This window comes from Rhinatrema bivittatum, chromosome 4, assembly GCF_901001135.1.
Source record: "Rhinatrema bivittatum chromosome 4, aRhiBiv1.1, whole genome shotgun sequence".
In the NCBI taxonomy this organism is placed as follows: Eukaryota; Metazoa; Chordata; class Amphibia; order Gymnophiona; family Rhinatrematidae; genus Rhinatrema; species Rhinatrema bivittatum.
In genome coordinates, this window is record NC_042618.1 from 174212424 (window position 1) to 174240376 (window position 27953).

At 45.9% G+C, this 27953-nt stretch overlaps 1 protein-coding gene across 4 annotated transcripts in view; it reads left to right on the forward strand.

The window, feature by feature from the left end:
• Positions 1 to 27953, forward strand: part of SDK2 (sidekick cell adhesion molecule 2) — a 577803-nt gene that overhangs the window by 506000 nt on the left and 43850 nt on the right. For 2 of the 4 annotated variants that reach the window (XM_029599248.1, XM_029599249.1), the window contains exons 33-39: positions 1807 to 1942; positions 13475 to 13531; positions 14976 to 15077; positions 15858 to 15973; positions 22402 to 22588; positions 23816 to 23953; positions 25407 to 25568. In XM_029599248.1, the coding sequence (XP_029455108.1) occupies positions 1807 to 1942; positions 13475 to 13531; positions 14976 to 15077; positions 15858 to 15973; positions 22402 to 22588; positions 23816 to 23953; positions 25407 to 25568 (898 nt within the window). The remainder of the gene's footprint in view (positions 1 to 1806; positions 1943 to 13474; positions 13532 to 14975; positions 15078 to 15857; positions 15974 to 22401; positions 22589 to 23815; positions 23954 to 25406; positions 25569 to 27953) is intronic. The other 2 variants (XM_029599250.1, XM_029599252.1) reach the window with 1 other exon arrangement.

Below are 27953 nucleotides of genomic sequence, written 5' to 3' on the forward strand. Positions count from 1 at the left end.
GATACAAGAAACAGATCAACTATTGGGGATCTGACAGGTACTTGTGACCCAGCATGGCACTTGTTATGTTCTCATGATAGGCTGGTTTGGTTAGTCAGTTAGTTTATTGCATTTGATGGATCACTTTTCTTAAGAAAAATCATAGTGATTTCTAATAAAATCAAAATGAGCAAAACAATAAAACATTCATAAAAATACTAATTAAAACATAGAACTTAAAAATAGAAAACTAATCAACAGTTCACTGTAAAATACACATCAAATGATACTTAATACTAATTAAAACAAAACTTGAAATATAAACTAATCAACAATACATTGTAAAAAACACATCAAACATCAAATGATACTCAACTGGATAAAAATTTACAAAAAAATAAGGACTCAAAAAGGAAAGGCCTTGCAAAACAGACAGGTCTTCAAACGTTTTCTAAATCTAAGATACTGTTTCTCAAGTCAAATTCAGAGAGGGAAAGAGTTCCACAATGTGGGGGCCAGAAAAGCAAAAGACATTTCATGAGTGCCCTCATAAACAATTTCTTTGAAAGTGGGGACTCAAACTAAATCATATTGCGAAGTGCATGACTTGGAACATACGGAATTAAGAGATTGTCCAGATATGAGGGGGTACAAGAAAGAAAGGCCTTAAAAGCCAAACAACAATCTTAAACTGGATGTGGAGGGAAATGGGTAGTCAATGGAGGTCATGCATAAGAGGGGTTACATAAACAAATTCATTTTTCCAAAAATTATTTTAATGGCAGTATTTTGGGCTGGTTGTAATCTGTGAATGGAACGGGACAATGGAGAATGATATAATGAATTGCAGTAGTCTAGGTGATTGAGGATCAATGAATGGATTAAAAGTTGCAGGTCAGTTGTATTCAATAAATGTCTAACTCGATTGATTAAACATAGGAAAAAATATGTTTTCTGAATCAGTTTGGAGATTTGAGGTTTAAAATTGAGTTTAATCTAATAGGACTCCTAGAGAAGAGACTACTGCTTTTACCTGAATATGAATTCCTGACATAGTAGAAGCTGGGAAAGTAGAAGTATTAGTTTTCCTGGAAAACCAATGGCTTTTGACTTGTCAGGATTGACTTTCATTTTACCTATAGAAAGCCAATCTGTGACATTAGAAAGACAGTTGTTAAACTGAAGTTGAGAGTCCTGATTCTTGGTGTCAATAGAGGCAATGATCTGAATATCATCAGCATATAGATAGCAAGAGAAGCCTAAACTTTGAATGAGTGTAGCCAGTGGTGACAAATAAAAATTGAATAATGTAGATGATAATGCAGGTGATAAAATAGACCCGATTCTGTTGAATTCCACTCTACAGAAAAAGTCTGTCTGATAAGTATGAGAGAAACCATTTTAAAGGGGGTATAACTCACACCTAACTCAATTAAAAGGGAATGGTTGACCATGTCTAAAGCTGCACTCATGTCCAATAGGAACATGAGAATAGTTTTGCCTTTATCCATACCTAGACTAATTTCATTAAGTACCAAAATCATAGCTGTTTCAGTTCTATATCCCCTATGAGTGTATATGTGATATTGATAGAATGCCCACAGTTGAGTCAGTGTTAAGAACCATCAGCAATGATGTTGATGGAAATCTCTCAGGTGGCTTGTTAGAGATTTCATGATGGACTGGTGGCAGGGACATATAGTGGTCCTGCATGTAAAGAATTCATCAGTGGCCAGCAGTGAGGACAGATGATAGTCCCACTGCTGGATAATCTCATATCTAGCTTACGCTGATTGAAGAGCACCTTGACTCTTTCTGTATTCTCAGCCCCCGGGAGAGGACAAGATCAACGGTATTCTGTTGGGTTTCCGGATCCGGTATCGGGAGCTGGTTTATGATGGGCTCAGGAGCTTCACCATGAGAAATATAAATAGCCCCAATGCCAAATGGAGTGAGCTGACCTGTGAGTTACTTAATTTCTGAGTCTTTCATCACTAGCCAAAGAGACAGGGAGGAAATACTTATCTCACCCTCTCTCTCTCTCTCTCTCTTTCCTGTTTATACTGATGAAACATTGTGTTTGCAGCAGAATGGCGTTAACTACCAAAATATAAAACCTAAATGAAAACTTGTTGGGGTTTTTTTCTTTTTCTGATGGGAAATGACAGAGCAAAACAATAAATGTTGTTGGTGTTTTCCATGTTATTTCAAATGACTGTTTATCCCTGCATAGCAGACAACAAATGACTTAATGACATCATCAGACTTCCTTTATGTTTGTTTTGTCAGGATGACAACAACCTACAGATAGAGACACCAGCTCAAGGTCTAAGGGAACATATACCTCTTTAATATATAATATTTAGTATCTATAGTGCTAGCTCAGTAAGTTAGACAATCTAACCACTTTCTACTATAAGGATATGGAGTCACACTGGATCTGTTAGTTGAAAGCTGATAGAAACAGCCATTAAACTACTTTCAGAATTGGAGGTAGTCCACAGTGAGACGCATCTCACCAAGAAGTTTGTTCCAAAGCTGAGCAACATAGGATAAGACTCTCCTGTGAGTACCAGCCAGCCTGGCTTCTCTCACCGATGAGACTATTAATGAATGTTTTTCCTGCAACCAAGGTGCACATAGGTGCCGATGCAAAACAGTGCATTCAGCCGAGTGTACGGTTTAACCCGTATTTGGATGAGCGTTTTGGACGCGCGTCCACAACCCCGTATGCTATAAGGGGATTATAGTCCAACTCCCCGCGAAACTAATAGTGCTCATCACATACAAATGCATGTTGATGAGGCTATTAGTTATTCTCCCCAGATCTTAAAAAAAAAATGTGTGCCCGACCTGCACATTTTTACACTCAGAAATGAATGCCTGCCCAGAGCAGAGTTTAATTTCTGAGCAGCCCAAAATACTGTACAGAAAACAGAAACTACAGCTTTTCTGTACATCCTTTGACTTAATATTGTGGCGAAATTAAATTGGAGGAACCAAAAGGTTAAAAAAAAAATTGTGCCAGCGGTCAGTTTAGGGAAATGGATGCTCAATTAATGAGCATCCATGTTACTAACCCGTGGCTATGCACAGGTTAGGAAAATAGTCGTCGTAAAATTGAGCGTCCATTTTCCCAACCTGCTGATAGTGACCTCTCATGGGTGCTCACTGCCAAGGAGGCACTAGGGGTGCACATTTCTCCCTAGTGCCTCCTTGGCAGTGCAACCCCTCATTTAAATATTGAATTGCGCACCCAGGAGAGGTGGATGGGTGTGTATTAGAAAAGTGGGTGCTCAACACTGAGCGCCCATTTTCCTCACTCAGTTATTGCATCGGCCCCATAATAGTTTAATCACTCCCTTAGATGAACTGCTCTGGAGCCATCCAAGCCCCTATAGTCCAAACACAAGTTTTTAAAATTGACCTTATCATGAACAAGTTGCCAGCACAAAGCCTTAGAATGTGAAATGATGTGAGCATGGGTGTTAGTCTACCAGCAGGTGAGCTATGGCATTCTGAATTATCTACAACTGTCTAAGATCTTTCTTTGGAAGTCCCACATACAAGGCATTACAGTAGATGTAATTATCCCAGTGCTGCCTGTTTAGCTCTAGTTTGAACTTCTTTTTAACCTCTTGGCTGTTTTTTAATGAAACTTTGAATACTTTGGTGCTGTAATGCAACAGCTGAGATATGCAAATTGAAGCCGTGCAGACACCACAGGACAGGTCGATGCTGCTGGACAAAAAAATGTCAAGAGATTTCTATCTGCATTTTTACCAGCTTTGACGATGTGCCTTGAAATACAGTTCTCACTTGAATGTTCCCTAACAGACAGCACAATGTAATTTTCCACTGCTTTGTCTCTAAAAACATAAGTATTGTTTGTAAAGTTTTGTCTGGCACTGTCTCACTGGTTTCCCTCTACACACGTCTACTGTCTTCCTATGTCCGGAGCTGTCTACATTGCCTCTGCTTAGGGAGCCGCTGTGGGAGAGCAGATCAAGAGATCCAGGGTGAGGAGAAACTGGAGAAACGGAAGCTGGAGGGAGTCTCATACTGTAACACTGCGGCAGGGTTTTGCCTTATATTTTTGATACATCCATATCTTAAAATGTTTCCATTTGCATAAAATTCCTTGCAGCCTTGTAAGGCTCCACACAAACCCACCACATGCTTAAATCTGATAAAATGCAGTGTGATATGCATGGTTTTCTGCACGAGTTTACATGAAACAGAATTGATGAAATACCACTTGAAGCCTAAGAATCCCATGAAACAGATGAGTTCCCTTGAGTCTGAATTTTAATTACTTGCTTTCCTCTGTCTGTCCTGCAGCAAAGCCCAGATAATGAAAGATTGCTGGGGCACTTCGCACTTGTCATCCCAAGCTAGCAAGAGCAGCATGAAGGTTGACAGGTGGTGATGCAAAGAGGACAGTTTCTGTAGAGCAGAATTGTCCCTGAGCACCGGTATGTGTCACTTCCCAAGCACTCAAGTGCCAGTCTAGAGCATAACAGAAAATGAGCAACAGAAAGGGGATGCGAGTCTGCGCCGAAAGCCCTAAAGTGAGACTTAAGGACCTAAGAGAAGAGTAGGCCTGAAAGGAGAGGGAAGGGGGGAAGGGATAAAGACAATGCACATGAAGCAAACCTTTCTGAGTGTAAAGGCAGCTCAGGAACATGAAATCACAGGAGGATTCAGAAGTAACTTCAGAAAATATTTCTTCACCAAAAAGGCCACGGATGCCCAGAATGGCTTTCCAAGGGAGGTGGTTTTGGCAAAAACCCTTACAGAAAAGCCTGGGATAAGCACAGAGGAAAGCACAGGCACCGATCCACAACTAGAAAAAGAAAACAAAGAACAGTGTTTCTGTTTCCGAGGCCCTCAGAGTTTCCTCACCCAACGGCGCTACAAACCGGCTAAGGGGCGTAGCCCTGCCAAGAATAGGTAAAGTTCAAGAAGTGAGCAGGGCCAAATAGGCCAGCAGGTGTTTTTTTTTTCTTTCTTTCTTTCCCCTCCCCTATTCTCCTTTCCCCGAAGAAATACCAGACTTGTGGAGCAATAATACAAGTCCTGGCAACTAGGCAGCAGCAGCTGCAGAATGCCTCACAGACACAGATGGACCAGCAGCAGGTGGGTCATCAAAACACTCTGCTGACTCAAGTGGCACAGGCAGTGCAAGCAGCAGTGACTAGACCACCCCCACTGACCTCAGCATCACTGAAGATGACCCCTGGAGAGGACCCCAAAAGCTTCTTAAAGAACCTTTGAGTGAACTGCTAGACTGACTAATTTACTATTTGGAGACTGTCTGGATACTTTCCAGATCACAAATCTAGAGGGGCACCGCCACCTATCTGGAAGTGAAGACCGCCGTTCTTCAGAGAGTTGGCCTTAACCCAGAGGCCTATCAACAATGCTTTCAGCGGGGGCTCCTGCAGGCAGGGGAGAATCCAAGAAACCTTTTCCATAGGCTTCGTAATGTTGCCTGGAAGTAGTTACGCCCAGAGGGGAAGACTGGCAAAGAGGTCGCAAGACCATTCTTCTGGAGCAATTCCAAAATAGCCTCAGCTGACCCATGTGACAGTGGGTTTGCCAGGATCTGAATCTAACATTAGAGAAGGCCTTAGAAGTGGTGGAGGCCTACTACCAGGCTCAGTTGGTATCAGAGACCCCACGCTCTCAGGAGAAGTTGCGTGATGTGCTTAAAGGATGACGGGCCCTAAGTATCAGAAGCTCCAGTTGCCAGAGGAACCAGCCCTAACAAGGTTCGCATTTCAGGTGCCCAACTCTGGAAGACCCCCCATGTTTCAGTTGCAGGGAGAGCGGCAATTTCACCCAGGACACCCCCATTGTGAAGAAGAAGTCATGGACGTTAACGCTGTGACACCGCACTGTTGTCATTTTGTGGATATACACCCGGAGGAGGGCAGCACTTTCCTAATTTCAGTAGAAATAGATGGGGTATCAACACAGGCTTGGTGGATTCATGCAGTATGAAGACTGTCATTCAACGAGAACTGGTGAAACAGGGTCAAATCAACTATGATCAAATGGTAATTTTGACTTTCAAACATGGTGACCACAGGCAATATCCAACATGTCGATTGCAGTTGAAGACACTAGTCAGCCAAAATGAAAAAAAAGTCAGGGGTCTTCCCTGGCTCCCTTATCCTGTCCTGATTGGGTAGGACTGTCTGAACTTTAACAGTCTTTGGACCCTGATTACGATGGGGACACCCATCTCCCCTACTGAGGAGTTGCCATTACCCAAACTCTTCCCCATAGAGTACATGGACTTCTTTCCTAAGGTAGCTAAAATGCCTAAATCCCAGAGACAACAACGACAGGATAAATATAGTTATGCAGTTGAGCAAGAGACAGAGGAGGAGGCTGCCTCTGACTCTGGGGAAGAATCACCAGCCAACTCACATTTTATACCCGACCCCATTAACTGGGAAAAGGAGAGTAAACCGGGGGACTTTAAATGGGCCCAGAGAGAAGAGTCTTTTAAGTGGGCAAGGGAGCACTTAAAGAGGGTAGACAGTAAGATGGTTCCAGGAGCTCCAGTGATTGCACCAGATCCTCCATATTTCATAATGAAAAGAGACTTGCTATACCAAGTCAGTCATAAAGGGGAATGTGGAAGGGAAACTGATAGAGCAACTCCTAGTTCCCAAGTCCTATCACCAGAAAGTCTTGCAGCTAGCGCATAGTAACTCTTAGAGGGTTCATCTGGGCAAGGAAAAAAAACTGAGAGGAAATATTGGCCCAGTTATATTGGCCAGGGAATATAAACAGGTCCAGTGATATTGCCAGTCCTGCATTACCTGCCAACTCACTAAACCTGCCGGTGTTTAGGCGGCACCTCTCATTCCCATGTCCATAACTGAAACCCCTTTTGAAAGGGTGGGCCATGGACCTCCTGGAGCCGCTAGAGAGAACAACTCGAGGTAACAAGTATATTCTCGTGATCCTAGACTATGCCACGAGATACCTTGAGGCCCTACAACTGAAAAAAATGAAAACCCCAACAGTGGTGATTACCTTAATGGAAGTTTTCTCTCAGGTAGGACTACCCAAAGAGATCCTGACAGTCTAAGGGACCCTATTTGTCTCTAAACTAATGAAGCAACTCTGCAGCCTGCTTAAGGTGAAAACTCTGTGTGCATCAGAATACTGTGTGCAGTTCTGGTCACTGCATCTCAAAAAGAATATAGCTGCACTGGAAAAAGTGCAGAGAAGGGCGACCAAAATGATAAGGGGCATGGAATGGCTGCCCTATGAGGAAAGGCTAAAGCCATTAGGGCTGTTCAGTTTGGAGAAGAGACGACTGAGGGGGGGATATGGTAGAAGTCTACAAAATCATGAAAGGACTTGAACAAGTTAATGTAAATCAGTTATTTACTGTCAGATAATAGAAGGACCAGGGGGTACTCCATGAAGTTAGCAAGTAGCACATTTAAAACAAATCAAAGAAAATTCTTTTTCACTCAGTGCATAGTTAAGCTCTAGAATTCATTGCCAGAGGATGTGGTTACAGCAGTTGATGTAACTGGGTTAAAAAAAAGGTTTGGATACGTTCCTAGAGGAAAAATCCATAAACTGCTATTATGGAAATTGATAAGCAATAGTAGCTTTTGATTTATCTAATGTTTGGGTACTTGCTATGCACTCGTGACTTGGATTGGCCACTGTTGGAAACAGGATACTGGGCTTGATGGACCCTTAGCTGATCCAGTATGGCATGTCTTATGTTCTTATCGGTGTACCATCCACAGACCGATGGCCTCTTGGAAAGCTTCAATAAAGCATTTTAACAAATGTTACAGAAGTTCATAAATGAAGGTGGCAAAAAATTGGAAACTGCTACTGCCCTATGAGCTATTCACAGTCCACGAGGTGCCCCAAAGTTCAACAGGCTTCTCGCCTTTCGAGTTATTATACGGTAGAAGACCAAGAGGCATATTAGATTTGGCTCGAGAGACATGAGAGGATGAAGAATACCCCAGACAGTCTCGCGGCCTATGTCATACGGGTGCAAGAGCACCTAAAGAAAGCCAGGCAGGCCACCCGCTTGTACTTAGAGAAGGTTCAGACCGCACAGGATGGGCTTACAACCATTCCATAGTTCAGAGGAGCTTCCAGCCCAGAGGGTGGGTTCTAGTTCTCTTGCCCTCTTTGCAAAGCAAGTTGCTCGCCCGTTGGCAAGGGTCCTATGAGGTAATGGAAAAATAACAGCCCAGTGGACTATAAAATAGTCCAATCAGATAAGAGGAAGAAACGTCAGATTTACCATAATCAGCTTACTAAAGAAATGAGTTCCTCAAGAGTGTGGAATGGTTCAAGGGGAATTTGGCCCAGAATTCGGCCCTGAGGTAGACCAGACTCAAGTGCTGTTTGGAGAGGAGTTGTCAACTTCCCAGATAGCTGCTTGAGCAGAATTTAGAAATCTTCTCAAGCTTGCTGGGATGTACGCACTTGGTCCAGCATCATATCATTACCCTGCCTGAGAGGTTCGTATGTCAGTGACCATACCGAATCCCAGAAGCCAGGCACAGAATCATCTGGGATAAGCACAGAGGATCCTTAGTGCTGGGGTAGGGAGGGTAAAGCCTGGGATAAGCACAGAGGATCCTTAGCGCTGGGGTAGGGAGGGTAAAGCCTGGGATAAGCACAGAGGATCCTTAGCGCTGGGGTAGGGAGGGTAAAGCCTGGGATAACACAGAGGATCCTTAGCGCTGGGGTAGTGAGGGTAAAGCCTGGGATAAGCACAGAGGATCCTTAGCGCTGGGGTAGTGAGGGTAAAGCCTGGGATAAGCACAGAGGATCCTTAGCGCTGGGGTAGGGAGGGTAAAGCCTGGGATAAGCACAGAGGATTCTTAGTGCTAGGGTAGGGAGGGTAAAGCCTGGGATAAGCACAGAGGATCCTTAGCGCTGGGGTAGGGAGGGTAAAGCCTGGGATAAGCACAGAGGATCCTTAGTGCTGGGGTAGGGAGGGTAAAGCCTGGGATAAGCACAGAGGATCCTTAGTGCTGGGGTAGGGAGGGTAAAGCCTGGGATAAGCACAGAGGATCTGTAGTTCTGGGGTAGGGAGGATAAAGCCTGGGATAAGCACAGAGGATCCTTAGCGCTGGGGTAGGGAGGGTAAAGCCTGGGATAAGCACAGAGGATCCTTAGCGCTGGGGTAGGGAGGGTAAAGCCTGGGATAAGCACAGAGGATCCTTAGCGCTGGGGTAGGGAAGGTAAAGCCTGGGATAAGCACAGAGGATCCTTAGCGCTGGGGTAGGGAGGGTAAAGCCTGGGATAAGCACAGAGGATCCTTAGCGCTGGGGTAGGGAGGGTAAAGCCTGGGATAAGCACAGAGGATCCTTAGCGCTGGGGTAGGGAGGGTAAAGCCTGGGATAAGCACAGAGGATCCTTAGCGCTGGGGTAGGGATGGTAAAGCCTGGGATAAGCACAGAGGATCCTTAGCGCTGGGGTAGGGAAGGTAAAGCCTGGGATAAGCACAGAGGATCCTTAGTGCTGGGGTAGGGATGGTAAAGCCTGGGATAAGCACAGAGGATCCTTAGCGCTGGGATAGGGAGGGTAAAGCCTGGGATAAGCACAGAGGATCCTTAGCGCTGGGGTAGTGAGGGTAAAGCCTGGGATAAGCACAGAGGATCCTTGGTGCTGAATATGTGAAGGGAAAGCCAGAGTAAAGTGAGGTTTGTGGCATTTGCCATAGGAAAGAAAAACAAGCAGAGACTAGAGGAGCTTTGTGCCATCAGAATCTCTGGGGGGGTTGGGTTTTTTATTTTTTTGTGAACCACTGTTTATTGAATAGGCCTTATAATTCAGGTGTCCTATTTTTGATCTGAGTAGGAGGTGCTGCCGCGTTACTAGGCTTGTACAGAAGGCTGATGTTGGTTTCCTCTGGTATCAGCACAGTCAGATGTTCACACATCAGTCCACACGTGCTGCAGTGCTATTTTAGATTTAATTCTTAGTAGAACACATGATCTTTTGAGAGAGGTAATAGTGGTGGCGCCACGTAGTATTCATAGCATGAACAAATTTGAACTAATGACTGGAAGGGGAACATTATATAAATCTACAGCTCTAGCACTAAATTTTCAAAAGGGAAACTTTGATAAAATGAAAATAGTTAAGAAAAAACTAAAAGATGCAGCTGCTAAGGTTAAAAATGTACAACAGGTGTGGACATTGTTTAAAAATACAATCTTAGAAGCGCAGTCCAGATGTATTCCACGCATTAGGAAAGGTGGAAGGACGGCAAAACTATTACCGGCATGGTTAAAAGATGAGGTGAAAAAGGTTATTTTAGCCAAAAACACATCCTTCAAAAATTTGAAGAAGGATCCATCTGAAGAAAATAGGAAAAAGCATAAGCATTGTCAAGTTAAGTGTAAAAACATTGATAAGGCAGGCTAAGAGAGAATTTGAAATGAAGTTGGCTGTAGAGGCAAAAACTCATAAATAAACATTTTTAAATATATCCGAAGCAAGAAAACTGTGAGGGAGTCGGTTGGACTGTTAGATGACTGAGGGGGGTTAAAGGGGCTCTTAGGGAAGATAAGGCCATTGCAGAAAGAATAAATTAATTCTTTGCTTCTGTATTTACTAATGAGGATGTTGGGGACATACCAGTTCCGGAGATGGTTTTTCATGGGTGATGAGTCAGATGAACTGAATCAAATCACTTTGAACCTGGAAGATGTAGTAGGCCAGATTGACAAATTAAACAGTAGCAAATCACATGGACCAGATTGTATGCATCCCAGGGTTCTGGAGGAACTAAAAAATGAAATTTCAGATCTATTAGTTAAAATTTGTAACCTATCATTAAAATCATCCATTGTACCTGAAGACTGGAGGATGGCCAATATAACCCCAATATTTAAAAAGGGCTCCAGGAGCGTTCCAGGAAACTATAGACCAGTGAGTCTGACTTCAGGGCTGGGAAAAATAGTGGAAACTATTCTAAAGATCAAAATCACAGAGCATATAGAAAGACATAGTTTACTGGAACACAGTCAGCATGGCTTTATCCAAGGCAAGTCTTGCCTCACAAATCTGCTTCACTTTTTTGAAGGAGTTAATAAACATGTTAATAAATCGCCATGAAACTTTCAAGAATGGGATTCCTCAGAGAGAAATAGACCCGCCCCCAATGACGTCACCACGCTAGTGTCAGAGCCGGTAAACGACGCCGGTTAATCGGCCAAGGAAGGTGAGGGGCAACCCACCAACATCGGGTACCCTGAGAGACTATCCCGGGCTGAAAAAAAGTGAAAAGAATTGAAAAAATCGCCATGAAACTTTCAAGAATGGGATTCCTCAGAGAGAAATAGACCCACCCCCAATGACGTCACCACGCTAGCGTCAGAGCCGGTAAACGACGCCGGTCCATCGGGCATCGCGCGCCGGGCGTCACGCGCCGAAGGGACGCAACAAAGGGGCTCCCCCCTTTGTGCTCCCCTTCGTGCTAACCTTTGTGCCTCTTTTAAAATAAGTTTACTTATGTTTGTCTTTTAATTAACCTTTATTAAGTTGTTTAGCTTTTTGCCTTGTTAACATTTGTTTCGTTTTAGATTTTCAATGTATCAGACTAAGGAATTAGATTTCCTGCTTATTCAGTTTCACTGTAAACCGGCCTGATTTGCATTTTCATGCAAGAAGGTCGGTATATAAAAATTACAAATAAATAAATGTGGATAAAGTTGAACCGGTAGATGTAGTGTATTTGGATTTTCAGAAGGCATCTGAAAAGTCCCTCGTGAGAGGCTTCTAAGAAAACTAAAAAGTCAGGGGATAGGAGGCAATGTCCTTTCGTGAATTACAAACTGGTTATAAAACAGGAAACAGAGAGTAGGATTAAATGGTCAATTTTCTCAGTGGAAAAGGGTAAACAACAGTGGAGTGCCTCAGAGATCTGTACTTGGATGGGTGCTTTTCAATATATTTATAAATGATCTGGAAAGGAATACAACAAGTGAGGTAATCAAATTTGCAGATCTTACAAAATTATTCAGAGTAGTTAAATCACAAGCGGATTGTGATAAATTGCAGGAGGACCTTGTGAGACTGGAAGATTGGCCATCCAAATGGCAGATGAAATTTAATGTGGACAAGTGCAAGATGTTGTATATAGAGAAAAATAACCCATGCTGTAGTAGTTACACAGTGTTAGGTTCCATATTAGGAGTTACCACCCAAGAAAATATCTAGGCATCATAGTGATAATACATTGAAATTGTCAGCTCAGTGTGCTGTAGCAGTCAAAAAAGAAAACAGAATGTTAAGAACATGCCATACTGGGTCAGACCAAGGGTCCATCAAGCCCAGCATCCTGTTTCCAACAGTGGCCAATCAGGAGAATGCATATAGGAATTATTAGGAAGGGAATGGTTAATAAAATGGAAAATATCATAATTCCTCTGTATGGCTCCATGGTGAGACCGCACCTTCAGTACTGTGTACAATTCTGGTCACCGCATCTCAAAAATCTATAGTTGCACTGGAGAAGGTACCGAGAAGGGCGACCAAAATGATAAAGGGGATGGAACAGCTGTCCCATGAGTAAAGGCTAAAGAAGTCAGGGCTGTTTAGCTTAGAGAAGAGATGGCTGAGGGGGGATATGATAGAGGTCTTTAAAATCATAAGAGGTCTAGAACAGGTAGATGTGAATCGGTTATTTACTGTTTCAGATAATAGAAGGACTAGGGGGCACTCCATGAAGTTAGCAAGTAGCACATTTAAAACTAATCAGAGAAAATTATTTTTCCCTCAAAGCACAGTTAAACTCTGGAATTTGTTGCCAGAAGATGTGGTTGGTACAGTTAGTGTAGCTGGGTTTAAACAAGGTTTGGATAAGTTCTTGGAGGAGAAGTCCATTAACTGCTATTAATCAAGTTGACTGCGGGAATAGCCACTGCTATTACTGGCATCAGTAGCATGGGATCTACTTAGTGTTTGGGTACTTGCCAGGTACTTGAGGCCTGGATTGGCCACTGTAGGAGACAGGATGCTGGGCTTGATGGACCCTTGGTCTAACCCAGTATGGCAATTTCTTATGTTCTTATGTAAGAGCAAACTCTAAAGACCCACATAGAAAACCAGACCCGCGTGCTGGCTGTGCATTTCCACTCTGCTGCTTATCCAAAATGCCCAGTGGTTCCGGGATTATACTGACATTGGCCCAAGCCCCAGCTAATGCCTGTGTCCCGGTGCAATGATTTTATTGCAGGCCGCATAAAGACTTTAGTACTTCAGCCAGCTTCTGTTTTAGAGGGGATTTTACACTCTGCTCTGGATTCTCCTGTTTCTTGTCCTCCGGTTCTCTTATTGAAGTGCTGCGTGGGGAAGTGGTCACTGTTGTCTTAGGCTGCACTAGGCTCTTTGCCCTGCCTGCTAGAAGTGTTTGTATGTACTAATGATCACTCACTGCTTTGCTCCTCCTCTTTTCCTGCCTTACCCCTGGGTGTAGCCGTCTATGCCATCCGAAACCTGAGCGAGTCCAGCCTCACCCGCTATGAACTGGACAGTAAGTTGTTGCCTTTGTGTTCTGCACTTTTTGTAGTAACTGCTCTTCTGAGGTTCTGGATCCGGCATCCCGGGCCAGCTGGGATTGAGGGTTGCTGCTGAAACAAAGCAGTTATCACAGTCTTAGGCCAGGATTCATCATTCCGTGCCGAATGATGAACCCTGCGCTACAGGGGGGGGGTGGCGAAGCAGGGGGCGGTCAGGTGGCAGCCTCCAGCCGACCGCACCATGGCTGCAGGCTATCGCGGGCATAGCGCCACCGTAAAAGGTGGTGCTATTCCCCATGCTACTGCCGGCGATAATGTTCAAAACATTATCGCCGGCAGCGGTGGCGCTGCCGTTTACCATAATTCCCACCCTAACTCCGCCCTGACTCCTCCCCTCCCCCTAATTTAAATCTTACCGCCGCAATAAGGCTCTAATGCACTCGATAAGGGCCTATCGCGGCTTGGAAAATAACCCCCTTAGTGAGCTGAGTATGACTCTTACAGTGACACCTGCTGGCTGACTGGAGATCAGCACTGCAAGTATCTTCCAGGGGAGCTGCATGCTGCTTTGTCACAGGAGGCCACTGTGCTACATGGTCTGTATGTGGGAGGACATGAAAAATACCAGTCTGTGTGTGATGGGTCTCAGAGGAGCGACAGAAGGGGGAAAAGTAAGAAGATAGTCAGTGCATGATAGCTCCCTGATGAGTGTTGGATAAGAGGTTTTAAGGAGAAAGGCTGTATGTGATGGCTTCCTGGTGAAAACCAGATGAGAAGGTAGAAGGAGAGGCCTTTGGAGAGATGGTGGAACATTAACAAGAACAGGGTATGGGAAGCCCTGGGATTCTGGGCTCTGACAGGTCTTATGGGTTTTTTCTTTATAGGATCAGCAGTGGGTTCTGATGGATCTGGTTTTATGCTTTGGATCCAGCAGTGCATTCCAATGGGACTGGGTATTCTGGCATGGGTTGTGATGGGTCTGGTTTTATATCATGAGCTTTATACTGAAAAGGATTTGTCTGGGTAACTTTTTGGTTATCCAGACAAACCCTGAGAATTCACTTTCCCGCCCCGCCAAACAACAAAATTTCACCCAGGTAAAAAATTAACCGGATAAAAAGAGGCGGGGGGGAGGGGCATAGTTCAGCGAGCATGGCTTAAATTTATTCGGGTTGTACTGATATTCATTGCTATCCAGATGAATTTTGGGATCTATGTCTGGTTGGGCACGTCACCGTCCTAAAGTTACCCGGGTAATTTTAGGGGGAGGGGTGTTCAGCGACATACTGACCTGGATAAACCCTGCTGAATATCTGGCCTAAAGTTATTCGGGTAGCCTCCTGCATGCTGCACCGCTCAGTATGGACTCCTCTGAGTTCGGGGGTGAGTTCTGCTGGGTCTGGTTTTACTCTGTGATGTTGGGGGTTGGTCACTGACCTCGCTGCCCGTGTTTTATAGACCTCAGCAAGCACAAGCGCTACGAGATCCGAATGAGCGTGTACAATGCTGTGGGGGAGGGACCATCCAGCTCTCCGCAGGAGGTCTTCGTTGGAGAAGCTGGTGAGTGCGACAAGCCCGGGGGTGGGGGAGGTAGGATGCCAAGCAGCGCAGAGTGACTGCATAGCATGATGAATGCTGGCACAATTCCATCCAATCGCCATCCAGGCTCATCCCATCGTGCACGCTAGCGCGTCTGCACGCGGTCCTGACAGGAACGCCGAGCGCCAAGTCCCAGTGCTTACCTGAGCGTGAACGTCCTCCCCCCTTGCATCTTGTGAGAGCAAGAGTCAGGTATCTCCACCGCAGCTCCCCTATGGGATTCCTCCGCGGAGGCAGAGAGAGAGACCCTTCCTTCAAAAAGGCTGCACACACCCTGAATTAGCTGAGAAGTGGCACCACAGAGTATTTGGAGGCAATATAATTGTCAGGGTACTGGCAGCCCAAAGACCACCATGTTAGAGTGACCCTTGGGTAATAAATGTTTCTTGCAGAGGGCAGTCTAAGGTTCCCTGTATTTCTCTTGGTGGACTAGAATAATATTTCTAGCAAGGTGTGTGTGCTACCTAACCTTCAAGCTAACAATATGTTCACCGTACACAGGGCTACACGGGAGACGTTTCATCCTGAAGTTTATCGAAAGTAATGTTAAGCACTTTGGTACATTCCTTGATCCTCCTCACACTAATACAGCCTGCTGAATCAGCCACCCTGATCCCAGGGTGGTCTTCTGCTACCTGTGGAAGGATGCCCAGGTCCTTTTTTTTTTTATCTGTGCTGTTTCAGCAGCAGCACGGGGTGAGTGCTTGTCCATGCCTTACCCTGTGATTCTCTCTCACACAGTGCCCACGGCGCCTCCACAGAATGTAGAAATCCAGAGCAGCACCGCAACCCAGCTGGATGTGATATGGGAGCCGCCACCTCTGGAGGCACAAAATGGGGACATCCAGGGCTATAAGGTAAAACAAGGGCTGGGCTGCCCTCATGGAAAGGAGGCAGAAAGAAAGCAAATGGCTCCGCTGGAATCACGCGCAGAGAGTCGGGGACAGAACGGAGATTAGAAGGCTCAGGGAGATAAAGTGACACGCTCAGGGTCACCCAGTCAGTGGCAGAGCCAGGATTAAATCTTAAGGCCCAGGAATATAAAGGAACTTGTTCAAGATCACACAGAGAGTCAGAAGCAAAGGGGGGGGCGCAGATTTCTTCTGAATCAGAGACCAGTAGGCTTAAGCATTGGATCACGCTGCCTTCTCCCGCTCCAATACAGTTATGTTTGATAAAAGCTAATCTGCATCATCATCTTTGGATAATTCCCGTGTTGGTCCAATACAAGGGAACACGGGCTGCAGAAAACTGCATTTTCTGAAGGACGAATATGGCACCTAGAGTTCTGCAGAGCATCTCGCCAGGAAAACTTTCTTAAATTGCATGTCTGCTACCCCCCCTTCCCTGCTGCCTGTGATGCCAGTTTGAAGTCTTCCTTTGAGAGCACTACATCATCTGTCCCCTTCTTGCATATTCATATCAACAAATCCCGGGTGGCTTTTGAGACCACTGTACAGTAAACCACCGGCTCAGAGCAGTCATCTCCAAGATGAGTCTAGTGGTGAGCCACTTCTGTCAGCTTTACTGTTTATGTACAGATCCCCAGGAGTGTAAAGCTCAGGCTCGATTTCTGAGCCTGATGTTTCTTGAACAGGGCTATCCATGCAGCTGTGTTTTGGCATTTAAACGTGCTCTGTTCTCTGATAGCGCCTTACTTTTGCAGGGCACTGTTAATGAACAGATGATGTGTGTTGGAATTTTCACCGCTTTTCCAGGAAGTGTGCAGGCCCAGCGCGACCGGGTGCGCACACTGTGCATTTGCACGGGGCAGCACATCTGAGGGGGCGGCAGCAGCAGGAGAGGACATGGGCCGCCGTCGGCGCTCAACCCTCCGGCGACTGAAAATGAGAAAAGGCCAGGAAGAAGAGAGGCAGGTTGCCGGCGGGTTGAGGAAAGGCCGCGGCAGTTTGCTCTGTTAGAGACGCATGTGCGCTCACAGCTTTCCGGCCCCCACCCCCCTCAACCCCCAAATTGCAAGAAAGCCAACAGGACCAAAGGAAAGACAAGCCCGCAGGGCCATGGTGGAGCTCATCCCACCATGGCCCGAAATGAAGAAGAGGATGGATGGGGCCACACGAGGATCCTGGAGAAAGGAGGCCGTGTGTGTGTGTGAACCTGTGTGCAAGTGTCTGTGTCAGAGCTTGTGTATGTGTGTGTGTCTGTGTGAGGGCAGGGGGGAGGCAATGGAGGGTGAAGTGATTTGCTCAAGGTCACAAGGAATGACAATAGGATTTGATCCCTGGCTTCCCTTGTTGGCAGCCCACTGCTCTAACCACTCAGTTTTTGGGCCTGTTATATTTTTTTTATCTGTCTTCGGCATCTGCACTAGAGGTGATGAAGAAATATTTAATGGGGTAGGGTTGCCAAAGGCTGCCCCACCTCCTGGGACTAGAAATAGGACACCTCCATTCCCTATTGCCTGCCTCCCACCCTTAGCCAGGATCTGACCCTTGGGGTGAGAGAGATTGGTGAATGGTGGGAGTCTGTGTGTGTGTGACACACTCTCTCTTAGGGCTGATACAAGGGTATTAGATGCCCTAGCCTAGACAAACCTTACAGCCTTTCATTCCCCCTTCCCTCCCCTCACCACATAATCAAACTTATGCATTCTTTTCCATTTTAAAATGTATTAACTTCCCCAACCTAAAAAGGCAGATTGCATTTGGAAAATCGACATTCAAAGTACAATCTTCTGAAGTAAATATATCTCTTACAACAACATATATATTATATCGGCATACACTGCAAAAAACATACTTTCAATAATAATAGTTTAATAGACTTAGTAAACTACCTTTCTCATAGTAATCAAGGCAGTCTACTGGATCCCATATGGTATTAGGCCTATGGTAAAGGGCACTGGGTGTGGACTTGGCCCACAGAAAGCCAGGAATAAACTGAACTACAATTCCAACATAGTAAGCCTTCCATATCACAATTACCAGCACTCAACCTATGAAAAAGGCATTCTGCAAATATTACATCAGACCCTAAACACCAATACACCTCCTATTAGGAAAACAGATTAAAGCCAGGTTGTTGTAAATCCCTACACAGAAACTACATGCTAGCATAATACCTAAAGCCTCAGTCACACAAGCAGAACACAGATAGACTCTCACCAAATACAAAATAAAGAGATCATGAAATATAAATTGAACCGTGCAGATAAAAACTGAACTGGAAATCACAAGAAGCCAAACTCTGTAAGCAATGCAAACACAATCAAGAACTATAAAACATTAAACATATCAATAAAAAGAATGTCAGATCTGCTGATAAATTCAGCCAATTAAAAACACGTATAAAAATGTTTAAAATATTACCAAACACTAATAAAAAAATTCAAAACAGTATATACATCACATCCAATAATTAAAACTAACAAGGATAAAATAAAATCTCCCACTCTCCATAAGTGGGAACTTTAGATTTCCAGTCCTCCTGAGATTGTTGTAGATTAGAGGAGGTTGCACAAACTTTGACCTCTCTCATACACACATATATATATATAGGTACTCTCACACATGCACACACATGTGCGTAGGCACTCTCTCTCACAGATACACATTTACACACACAAACACCCTCTCTTATACACACACACCCTCTCATATATTCACACATACACACACACACCTCCACTACCTTCTCATACACACACCCCCAACACCCTCTCAAACACACACATACACCCTCTCATATATACATTTACACACACATACACATCCTTTCATATATAGACACAGACACACCCCAACACCCTCTCAAACACACACATACACCCTCTCATATATACATTTACACACACATACACATCCTTTCATATATACACCCAGACACACCCCACCACCCTCTCAAACACACACATACACCCTCTCATATATACATTTACACACACATACACATCCTTTCATATATACACACAGACACACCCCACCACCCTCTCAGACACATACACCACCCCCACCACCCTCTCATACACACACACATACATACACAAACCCCCTCTCATATATACACATATACACACACACACTCATATATATATATATATACACATATATATATACACACCCAAGCTCAATCACACACATACCTACTGTCACATGCTCAATCACATATAAACACATGCACGCTTGCTTTCTCATTTGTTTCCCCTCCTCTGGAAGCACAAGATCAGCAGCTGAATCCTTTTCCTTCGGCCCATCAGACTTTTCCTTTTCCTTCTAGCTTGGGGCCCTGCTGCTCCTGCCCCTGACGATAGGGAGGTTAGACCGATGGCACTTCTTTCAGCTAGCAGGCCACACTTCTCCTCCTGCTCCTGACTGCCAGGGGCAGGCCGATGCTTCATTTTGTGACCCGTGCAGCACGCTCTCTTCTTGTTCCCGATAGCGGCGGGGGGAGGCTATTGATACTTCTAGCGTCACCACGAGCCACGCTGCTCCTCCTGTTCCTGCGTTTCAGGGGGAGGGGAGCTGATGCACCTTTTTGCTACACTGCGAGCTGCGCTTTCTCCTGTACCTGACTGCCAGGGGGTCTGGGGGAGCCAATGCTTCTTTTTGTGGCCTGAGCGTCGCGTTGCTCTTCCTGCTTCGACTGGACTAAAGAAGGCTGATGGCAATTCATGCGGACCCCACAGGCCGCATTGCTTCTCACTGCCTATGCACGCTGTCACTGAGCTAAGCAGCAGTGCTGTCCCGGTTTAGCTTCCCCCCCTCCCCCACTTCCGCCTTCACGGACGGCCCTGAGGGCTAGGGGGGATGCCAGTTGCCGGCGCGTCGGTTCTTCACTTGGGAGGCAGAGCTCTGGTCTTCAAGAGAAAGAGCTGTATTGGGAGGAGGGGAAGCGGCTTTTCAGCCACATTATGAGAGCACGGTGGATGTCAGCTGTACGCCAGCTACAGTAACCCCGCCAGCGGGTCACTGCTCCACGCCGCCAGCACTGCAGGTTTTCCTGCCGACAGAATGAAGGTTGAGGCGGCTGCGGCAGGAAGGCTTCAGGGGGGCAATTTTGCCGCCTCAAAATCTTGCCACCTGAAGCGGCCGCCTCACCCTGCCTCATTGTAGAACCGCCCCTGGGTCTTGGTGTCATATGTGCAGTGTTGCCTTTTCATAGATAAGGTTGTTACTGTTTGAGTGCTGGCAGTTAGGGTTGTTTTGGTATGGGAGGTTTACTGTATTGTAATGGTAATTCCGTTTATTCATGGCTGTCTGAGGGCCAAGTCCACACGCAGCACGCATTACAAAAAGTCTAATTCCATAGGAATTCCAAGTGACCTTTTTTCAGTGTTTTCTGGTTCACCCCACAGCAGTGTATGTAAATATAATATGCATGTTGCAAGTGATATTTTTGCCTCAGAAGACTGTACTTTTGAATGTTCTTTTTTCATGTAAAATCTGTTATAAAAGCATAATTGAATTGTGTGTGTGTGTCTGTAGAGGGTGTGTGTGTTTGTGCAAGGCTGTAAGGTTTGCCTAGGGTACCTAATACCCTTCCCTTGACCATGGGTTCCCTTTGGGGGAGGGTGTCAGATTTTAAAAATAAGATTGCTGGAGGGAGCTGGGCGTTTTTTTGATGGACCCAGGACAGAGACTGAATGAAATGGAGAGGGGCGCACATTAATTGTTCACATAGGGAAGCAAAAAACCTTAGCACCGGCCCTGGAAGTGTGCAAAATTACAAAGCGTCACTGGACAATTTTGTAATGAATACCGTATGGTCTAGTTTGCAGGTGATTTTGAAACAGTCCACATTGGGATAAAGGCCACAGATATTGTTTGCCTGCGGACTTTGGCACCAGTTTCAAAGCGAAAGTCCATGCATCCTATCGTGTGGAAACTTGCTGTAGGCGCAACATAAGAGCGGACACTTGTGCCTGCTTTGTTTTTCCTGCAATCTCCATGTGATGCTTTCCTCCCCTACCCTAAAGACGCCCCGGGAACGCCTCCTCTCTGTGTGGCTGGAGGTCATCACACGGCAGTTTTTGGGCAGACGATTAATGCAGGTAAAACCCATTTTACCCGCTGAAATGGCTTTGAACGCTGCCCTCCCTATGTGCAGAAAAAAAACCTGAAACAAAAATGCTCGTTCTGTCTGGGGCCCGATGATCAGGACCGGCTCTAGGCTAACTGGCGTCCGGTGCAAGGACTGAAATTGGCGCCTCTTCCTGGATGGCAGCTCGGGCACAGCCCTCCCTGCTTTTGTCAGTGGCTCCAGCACAGAACACCCAGCCCTCCCCCTGCCCGTCCAACACTTCTCTCACCTTCTCGCCAGCACCAGCATCCCCCCTCGTTCTCTTTCCCCTTTTCTGCCCAGCAGCATCCCCTCCTCTTTTTCCCACCTCCTCGCTTCCTCCTCCTTACAAGCTGATCCTTCACCTGCCACCACAGATGGACGCCCCTTTCCTTCTCCACGGCCTTCCTGATGCTCCTGCTAGCAGATGACATATGGAAGGGTGCGGAAGGGCCCCCCCCCCCCCACCCCTTGAGCTTGACGCCCTGTGCCACTGCACAGGTTGTACAACCCGAAAGCCGGCCCTGTCTACGATTAAAACCTCATGGTCCCAATATGTTTATATGTCTCCCTTTATTTTCACTTTCTTTTACATATGCTGGTACCGTAGGTTTTTGTTTTTTTTTTTTAATATACTTTTTATATTCAACTGCAGAATCCTGAACAGAAAATATAATCAGAAAAAGCATTATCAAATTCCAGCTCTCTCCAAATGGAAACAAACTCTCACGCGTCGGCAATGCCATTGTTTCAGTGTACGGAAAAGTGAGCCATGATGTTGTCAGCTACACGGCAGCCTGTCCCATAATTAGTGTAAAGATTCAGCGTCATAATGCTCGGTTCACCACGATGGCTTGCAGGAGTCTGCCTTGATTCTCCTCTCCTGGGATCCTCCCTTGCTTTATTGTCAGAAGTTTGTAGGCGGCTGATCCTGACTTCCTCTGAAAGAAAGGTGCCTTAGGGGTCTTCAGAGTAAGGATGAAGAATTAAGGATGCCAGGGGAGGAGTGGGAGGGAAACCCCCCCCTATTGAAAAGATGACTGCAACTCCAGTTATGGACACATGGTGGCACACGTTTGCAATGTTTGTGAAACCAGCTGGCTGTATTTGTACTTCCTGTATACTGTGCGGTATCCCTAAACTGGGCACAACAGTCACACTGCATCTGTTCTAAATGTTATTGTAACTCTATTGCTTTTTAGACTCGGAGTAAGGTAGACACCATTCCTCTTTCTCTTGTCACTTGCTGTCTCCTGTTTAACTGCAGATCTATTTCTGGGAGTTTAAGCGGAAGAATGAAACGGAGAAGGTGAAAACGCTGTTCCTGCCGGAGAACGGGGTGAAGATAAAGAACTTGACAGGATACACGTCCTATCTCATTAGAGTGTCAGCCTTCAACGCAGCGGGGGATGGGCCCCTGAGCCTGGCCATCAAGGGGCAGACACAGCAAGCAGGTGGGGGCAAAGCAAGTGAGCCGCCTGTCACCGTTTGAGAATGGCGGGGTCTCCGCCATTCTCACAAGGATCAGTCTGACCCAGCCCTGCTTTTACCCTCATTGTATCTTGAATGGGAGAAAGTCTATGGGTGCAGCGGGATAGAAACCAGGACTGGCTCAGCCTGTCCATGATGGCTTGCAGCTTTTTGGCAGCCCTCCCATTTCTCTGAATTGTCTACATTGTGTTGCCCATTTTCTTCCTAGCAGAGCAGGTCTCCGCTGACTGCAGGCCACGGACAGCAGGTGACCCAGGCCTGTTTATTCCAACACCCAAAGTATCCATCACTTTGAGGCTAGCTCCGAGTGTAAGCCACTTGGCTGCCCTCTGACCCCTGCAGAACCCTCCCATGCATTCTGTCTTATGCTTGACAAAAAAATCATCCCCGGTGGCTCTAGATCAACAGCTTAAAAACTACATGAACTGCTGACAATAGATTCTTTCTTCCAACCTCCCCTTAAAAACTGAGTACCAAGTTTCACATTTTCTGCTCAGGGTTTCCTGTGGCCATCAGGGCTCCCGTCACCTCCCTAAGGCAGTCTTCTCCCTGCTGGCATGGCTCTCAGTCCCAGGACTAGGAGCAGATATTAGGAACTTCCGCTGAGGTCCGTGGCTTTGCACCAAAAAGGAACTTTGAGAAGGACTGGCTGGTCCATACAGTCCTTACCTGCTGGCATACTCTTTGTTTCTATGCCAGCAGCCCTGTGATGTGCTCAGATTCCTCTGCTTGGGAGGGGAGGGAGAACAGTGGAGAGGAAAGCTTCACAGAAAGATTTCTCTAGGCTGACTGCACTTACCCATCTGGTTGACATCAGGACTGCCGAGGTCTGTGGCGGGTTGTTGGGGGCTCTGAAAGCAGCGATACAATCTCTGAATGCTGGCAGCACAGGGATGCCTCTGTTCTCATCCTCTGGAGAGCAGGAAGTTTCCAGGGCTGAAACTGGATTTTCTTTTTTCCCCTTTAGATATATTGAAAATATTCAGTCCTGGAGTTTAAAAACTCGGATTTCAAACACTTTTTTTGCTGCAATGCGTTAGAGTGAGCTGCCTGCTCTCGGACATGAGTTTAGAGTTCTCAACCCTGCACAGATTTGCCAGGGAGAGGTTGACTGGAGCTCTGCTGGGCATTCATTGGATCTCTTGTGAGCCGGAGTAGTTTAACAACAAAGGATGTTTCTCTTCTCCCAGCTCCAAGTGCTCCCAGCGCCATTCGCTTCAGTGAACTCACCACGACCTCCGTCAATGTGTCTTGGGAGCCACCTGCATTCCCCAATGGCATCCTGGAAGGTTACCGGCTCATCTATGAACCCTGCACCCCCGTGGATGGTACGTGAAGACAATCCTAGATCCCTGCTCCTTCCCCATCACAAAACCCATTGCTGCTCCATTATAGTCTCTGTGAGATAAAAACACCTTTAGCTTATGACTCCCCTCCCCCACTACTGAAATCATGTATCCCCTCCTCTGCTGTGCACATACTGAAACATTACCTCATGATATAATAACATACTAATGACAGCAGAAGAGGACCAATTAGTCCATCCAGCCTGCCCAGCAAGCTTCCTAAGGCAGTAACTGCTGCTCCATGCAGGTTACTCCCATGTTTCTCTTAAAGATAGTATCCCCAAGCCTTATGATAACCCATACAAATTGCAGTTAGCAACCTTTTTTACTGGATGATGAGCTTTCTTGAAAATTCAGATAGTGCGGACATGCTTTGCTTATGGACTTGGCCGTAGATGCAGTCCTGTGCTTTTTCCCTTTTTGTCTGCATACCAGTATCCCAGACCATAGAAGCTGGGGCCCTGTTGGTTGTTGTCTGAATCCAATTCTCCTTTTCCCTCTGCTGTCGAAATAGGGAGCAGTGTTGCAGTTGCATTAAAAGCATCAAGGCTTATTAGTTAAGGGTAGTAATATCCATGCCTTCTGCTAAGGGCAGTATCAACAAATCCTGCACCATGTAACTCCGCCCACCCCCACATTCATCAATTATTGCATAGCCCCTCCCATCTCAAATCTTGACTCCCATGACAAGCGCACACACACACTCCAATTATAATGAGCCCTTCCCCATCCTATTAATTCCTTATAATTAAGACATGACCAGAAGTTGCAGAATAACTGCTTAGTTGTTGCAGGGTCCACGTGCTCGAATGGGAGAGTAGTTCTGTACCTCTTTATCTCACCCAATTGCACTCGTCTCCTCCTCCCATCCTTTCCTTGTTTCCCTTTCTGTCTCATCACCCCACACCCAGATCTCTTCTCTCCCTGTCTGCCTTCACTGTCCTGGCTCTTCCCTCTTTAACTTTCAGCTTAAATATCCTCTCCCTTCTGAGTCCAACTCTCTATCTATCTACACCATCACCCCATCACCACTGCCATTCTGGACTTCTAGTCACCACTGCCTGCTCGGGTACCCTCTCATCTGACTTGGCATGTACATGCTGGTGACCTTTTCATTCCCTGCTTCCCCCGGTGTATGCGGTCCTCTGTTTCTGTGTGTCGTGTCTCGGTCACAGTACTGTCATACCAAATGCACTTTGCGTTATGCAAAGATGCTTTTGAAAACCTCATGGGTGGTAAAACTCTCACTTAGCATGGTGCTGGTCTTATCATCATCGTAGAAGAATGATGCAGGGGTATCTTGGAGCCAGTTAAGCCAGATAAACTCATGCTATATCCCCCCGGGAAGCTTCGGAGACCTGCGATGAGAGGGCCCCCCCCCCCCCCTCCAGCCCCTGAGGACATCTCATGCCTTTTTGTTTTGATTTAACTCAAGGTGTGAGTAAGATTGTGACCGTAGATGTGAAGGGGAACAGCCCGCTCTGGATGAAGCTGAAGGACCTGGCGGAGGGCATGACTTACAGGTTTCGCATACGGGCCAAGACCTTCACTTATGGACCGGAGCTAGAGGCCAACATCACCACAGGCCCAGGGGAAGGTAGAGTTTGAGAAGCATGTCTTATCATGTCAGTTGATTGTTTAAGGATAACCCCTAAATATACTACACTTTCAGGGTTCATGTCCCACTGCCACTCCTTGTGACCTTGAGCAAGTCACTTTACCCTCCATTGCCTCAGGTACAAACTTAGATTGTAAGCCCTGAGGGGATAGGGAAATACATACCGTGCCTAAATGTAATCCACTTTGAAGTGCTGAAAAAGTGCGAAAAGCGGAATATAAATTTTTTTTTAAAAATCTAAATAAATAAATACACTTTCAGTGCATCAGAAGCAAAATGGAAGAAATAATGTGCTAACAGACATAACATATTGGGGTAGATTTTCTAAAAGTGCGCCCGTGCGTACTTTTGTTCGTGCACCAGGCGCAAACAAAAGTACGGGGTCGGTATGCACAAGGGGGTGCACATTTGTGCAACTTGTGCGTGCCGAGCCCTGCGCGCGCTGCCCGTTCCCTCCGAGGCCGCTCCGAAATCGGAGCGGCCTCGGAGGGAACTTTCCTTCGGCCTCCTCCCACCTTCCCCTCCCTTCCCCTACCTAACCCACCCCCCCAGCCCTATCTACAACCCCCCTACCTTTGTCAACAAAGTTACGCCTGCCAGAGGGCTGCTGGAGCACCATCACCCGACCCGGGGGCTGTTCCGGAGGCCTCGGCCGCGCCCCCGGAACGCCCCAAACATCGCGCCGCCCCCCGACACCCCCCAGTGAAGCTCCGGGACTTACGCACGTCCCAGGGCTTGCGCACGCCGCCGAGCCTATGCAAAATAGGCTCGGCGCACGCAGGGGGGTTTTAAAAGGGTTACGCGCATAACTTATGCGCGTAACTCTTTTAAAATCTATCCCATTATTTTCATTATTATTAAGTGATGGCAGAAAAAAACCAATCGGTCCATCCCGTCTGCCATCTCAGCTGCCAGTTATAGAGAGTGACCACCTGCAGGATATCTCTCCTTATCCAAGATAGTATTTAGCATCTTCCTCCATTATACTCCATCCTCCTGGCTAACTGAGCATATAAGATCATCTTTTTAGTTCACACACAGCGCCCCTTCCCCTCCCACAATAGGGAGGGGAAGGGGCGCTGTAAGGACCCACAATAATCCAAACAGCCTCCAACACCAGCTCCAGGATGCATCTTACTCCCCTCTCCATGAAAAAAATATTTCCTGCGTTGCCCTTCAGTTTACTTTCAAGAGCATCATATTGTGGTCCCATGTTCCACCACATCTTTTCCATTAAAAAAGGTTTGTTGTGCAATATTAATACCTGTCCTATCTCCCCTCCTCTCCTCTCCTCTCAAGTATACTAATTTAGATCTCTAAGGCAAGGCCTCACAATCCAGCCCTCAGAAGATACCTAGCCAGGCAGCTGTTCAGGATATCCTCAGTAAATATACATGAGATGCGCTGCCTCCATTGTATGCAAATCTATCTCATGCATATTCAATGTCGATATCCTGAACACCTGACTGGCAAGGTGTGCCCAAGAGCTGGTTGAGAACCCCTACTGTTAAGACACAGATTTTCAGGGTTAACTGATTAATTTTAGCTGTTTAACTTTGGAAATTCAGCCACCGCTAACTGGTTAAAATGGGGGCTAAATATCTAGTTAAATCTAACTGCACAAACCATGTGTGGTTAAATGTAAGGCAGCATTTGTGCAGCCGCACTAAGCCGGCCAAATTTAGGGACCGATTTACTAAGCTTTTTTTACCCAAGAAGACACACAACTTATTGTGCAGACTGTGTTGATGTTTTTGGGTGTTACATGATGTTTGTTTACTCACATTAATAAAAATATTCTATAAAAAAAAAACAACCACACAGAATGGGCTTAGTAAATAAGGCCCTGGGCCAGATAGCACTGACTGTCATGCTGACCGGCTAAATTTTGAAAACCCTGTCCCATGCATGCTCCAGCCTGGCCCCCTTTTTATCTGGTTAAATGTGTGCAGTGATTTTAAGTGGGCAGATTTTGGCTGGACAGAGGGTGATATCATTTTTAACTGGTTAGATGTCTTTATTCTGGCTTGTGAACTGGTTAAAAGATAGGAAACAGAAAATAGGACTGGTGAGTTTTCTCAGTGGAGAAAGATAAAACAGTGGAGTACCCCAGGGATCTGTACTGGGACTGGTGCTTTTTAATATATTTATAAATGATCTGGAAAAAGGAACAATAAGTGAAGTGATCACATTTACAGATGACACAACATTTTTCCGAGTTATTAAATCACAAGCAGATTATGAGAAATTGCAAGAGGACCTTGCAAGTCTGGAAGATTGGGCATCCAAATGGCAGATGAAATTTAATGTGGACAAGTGCAAAGTGTTGCTTATGGGGAAAAGTAATCCAAACCGTAGTTACAT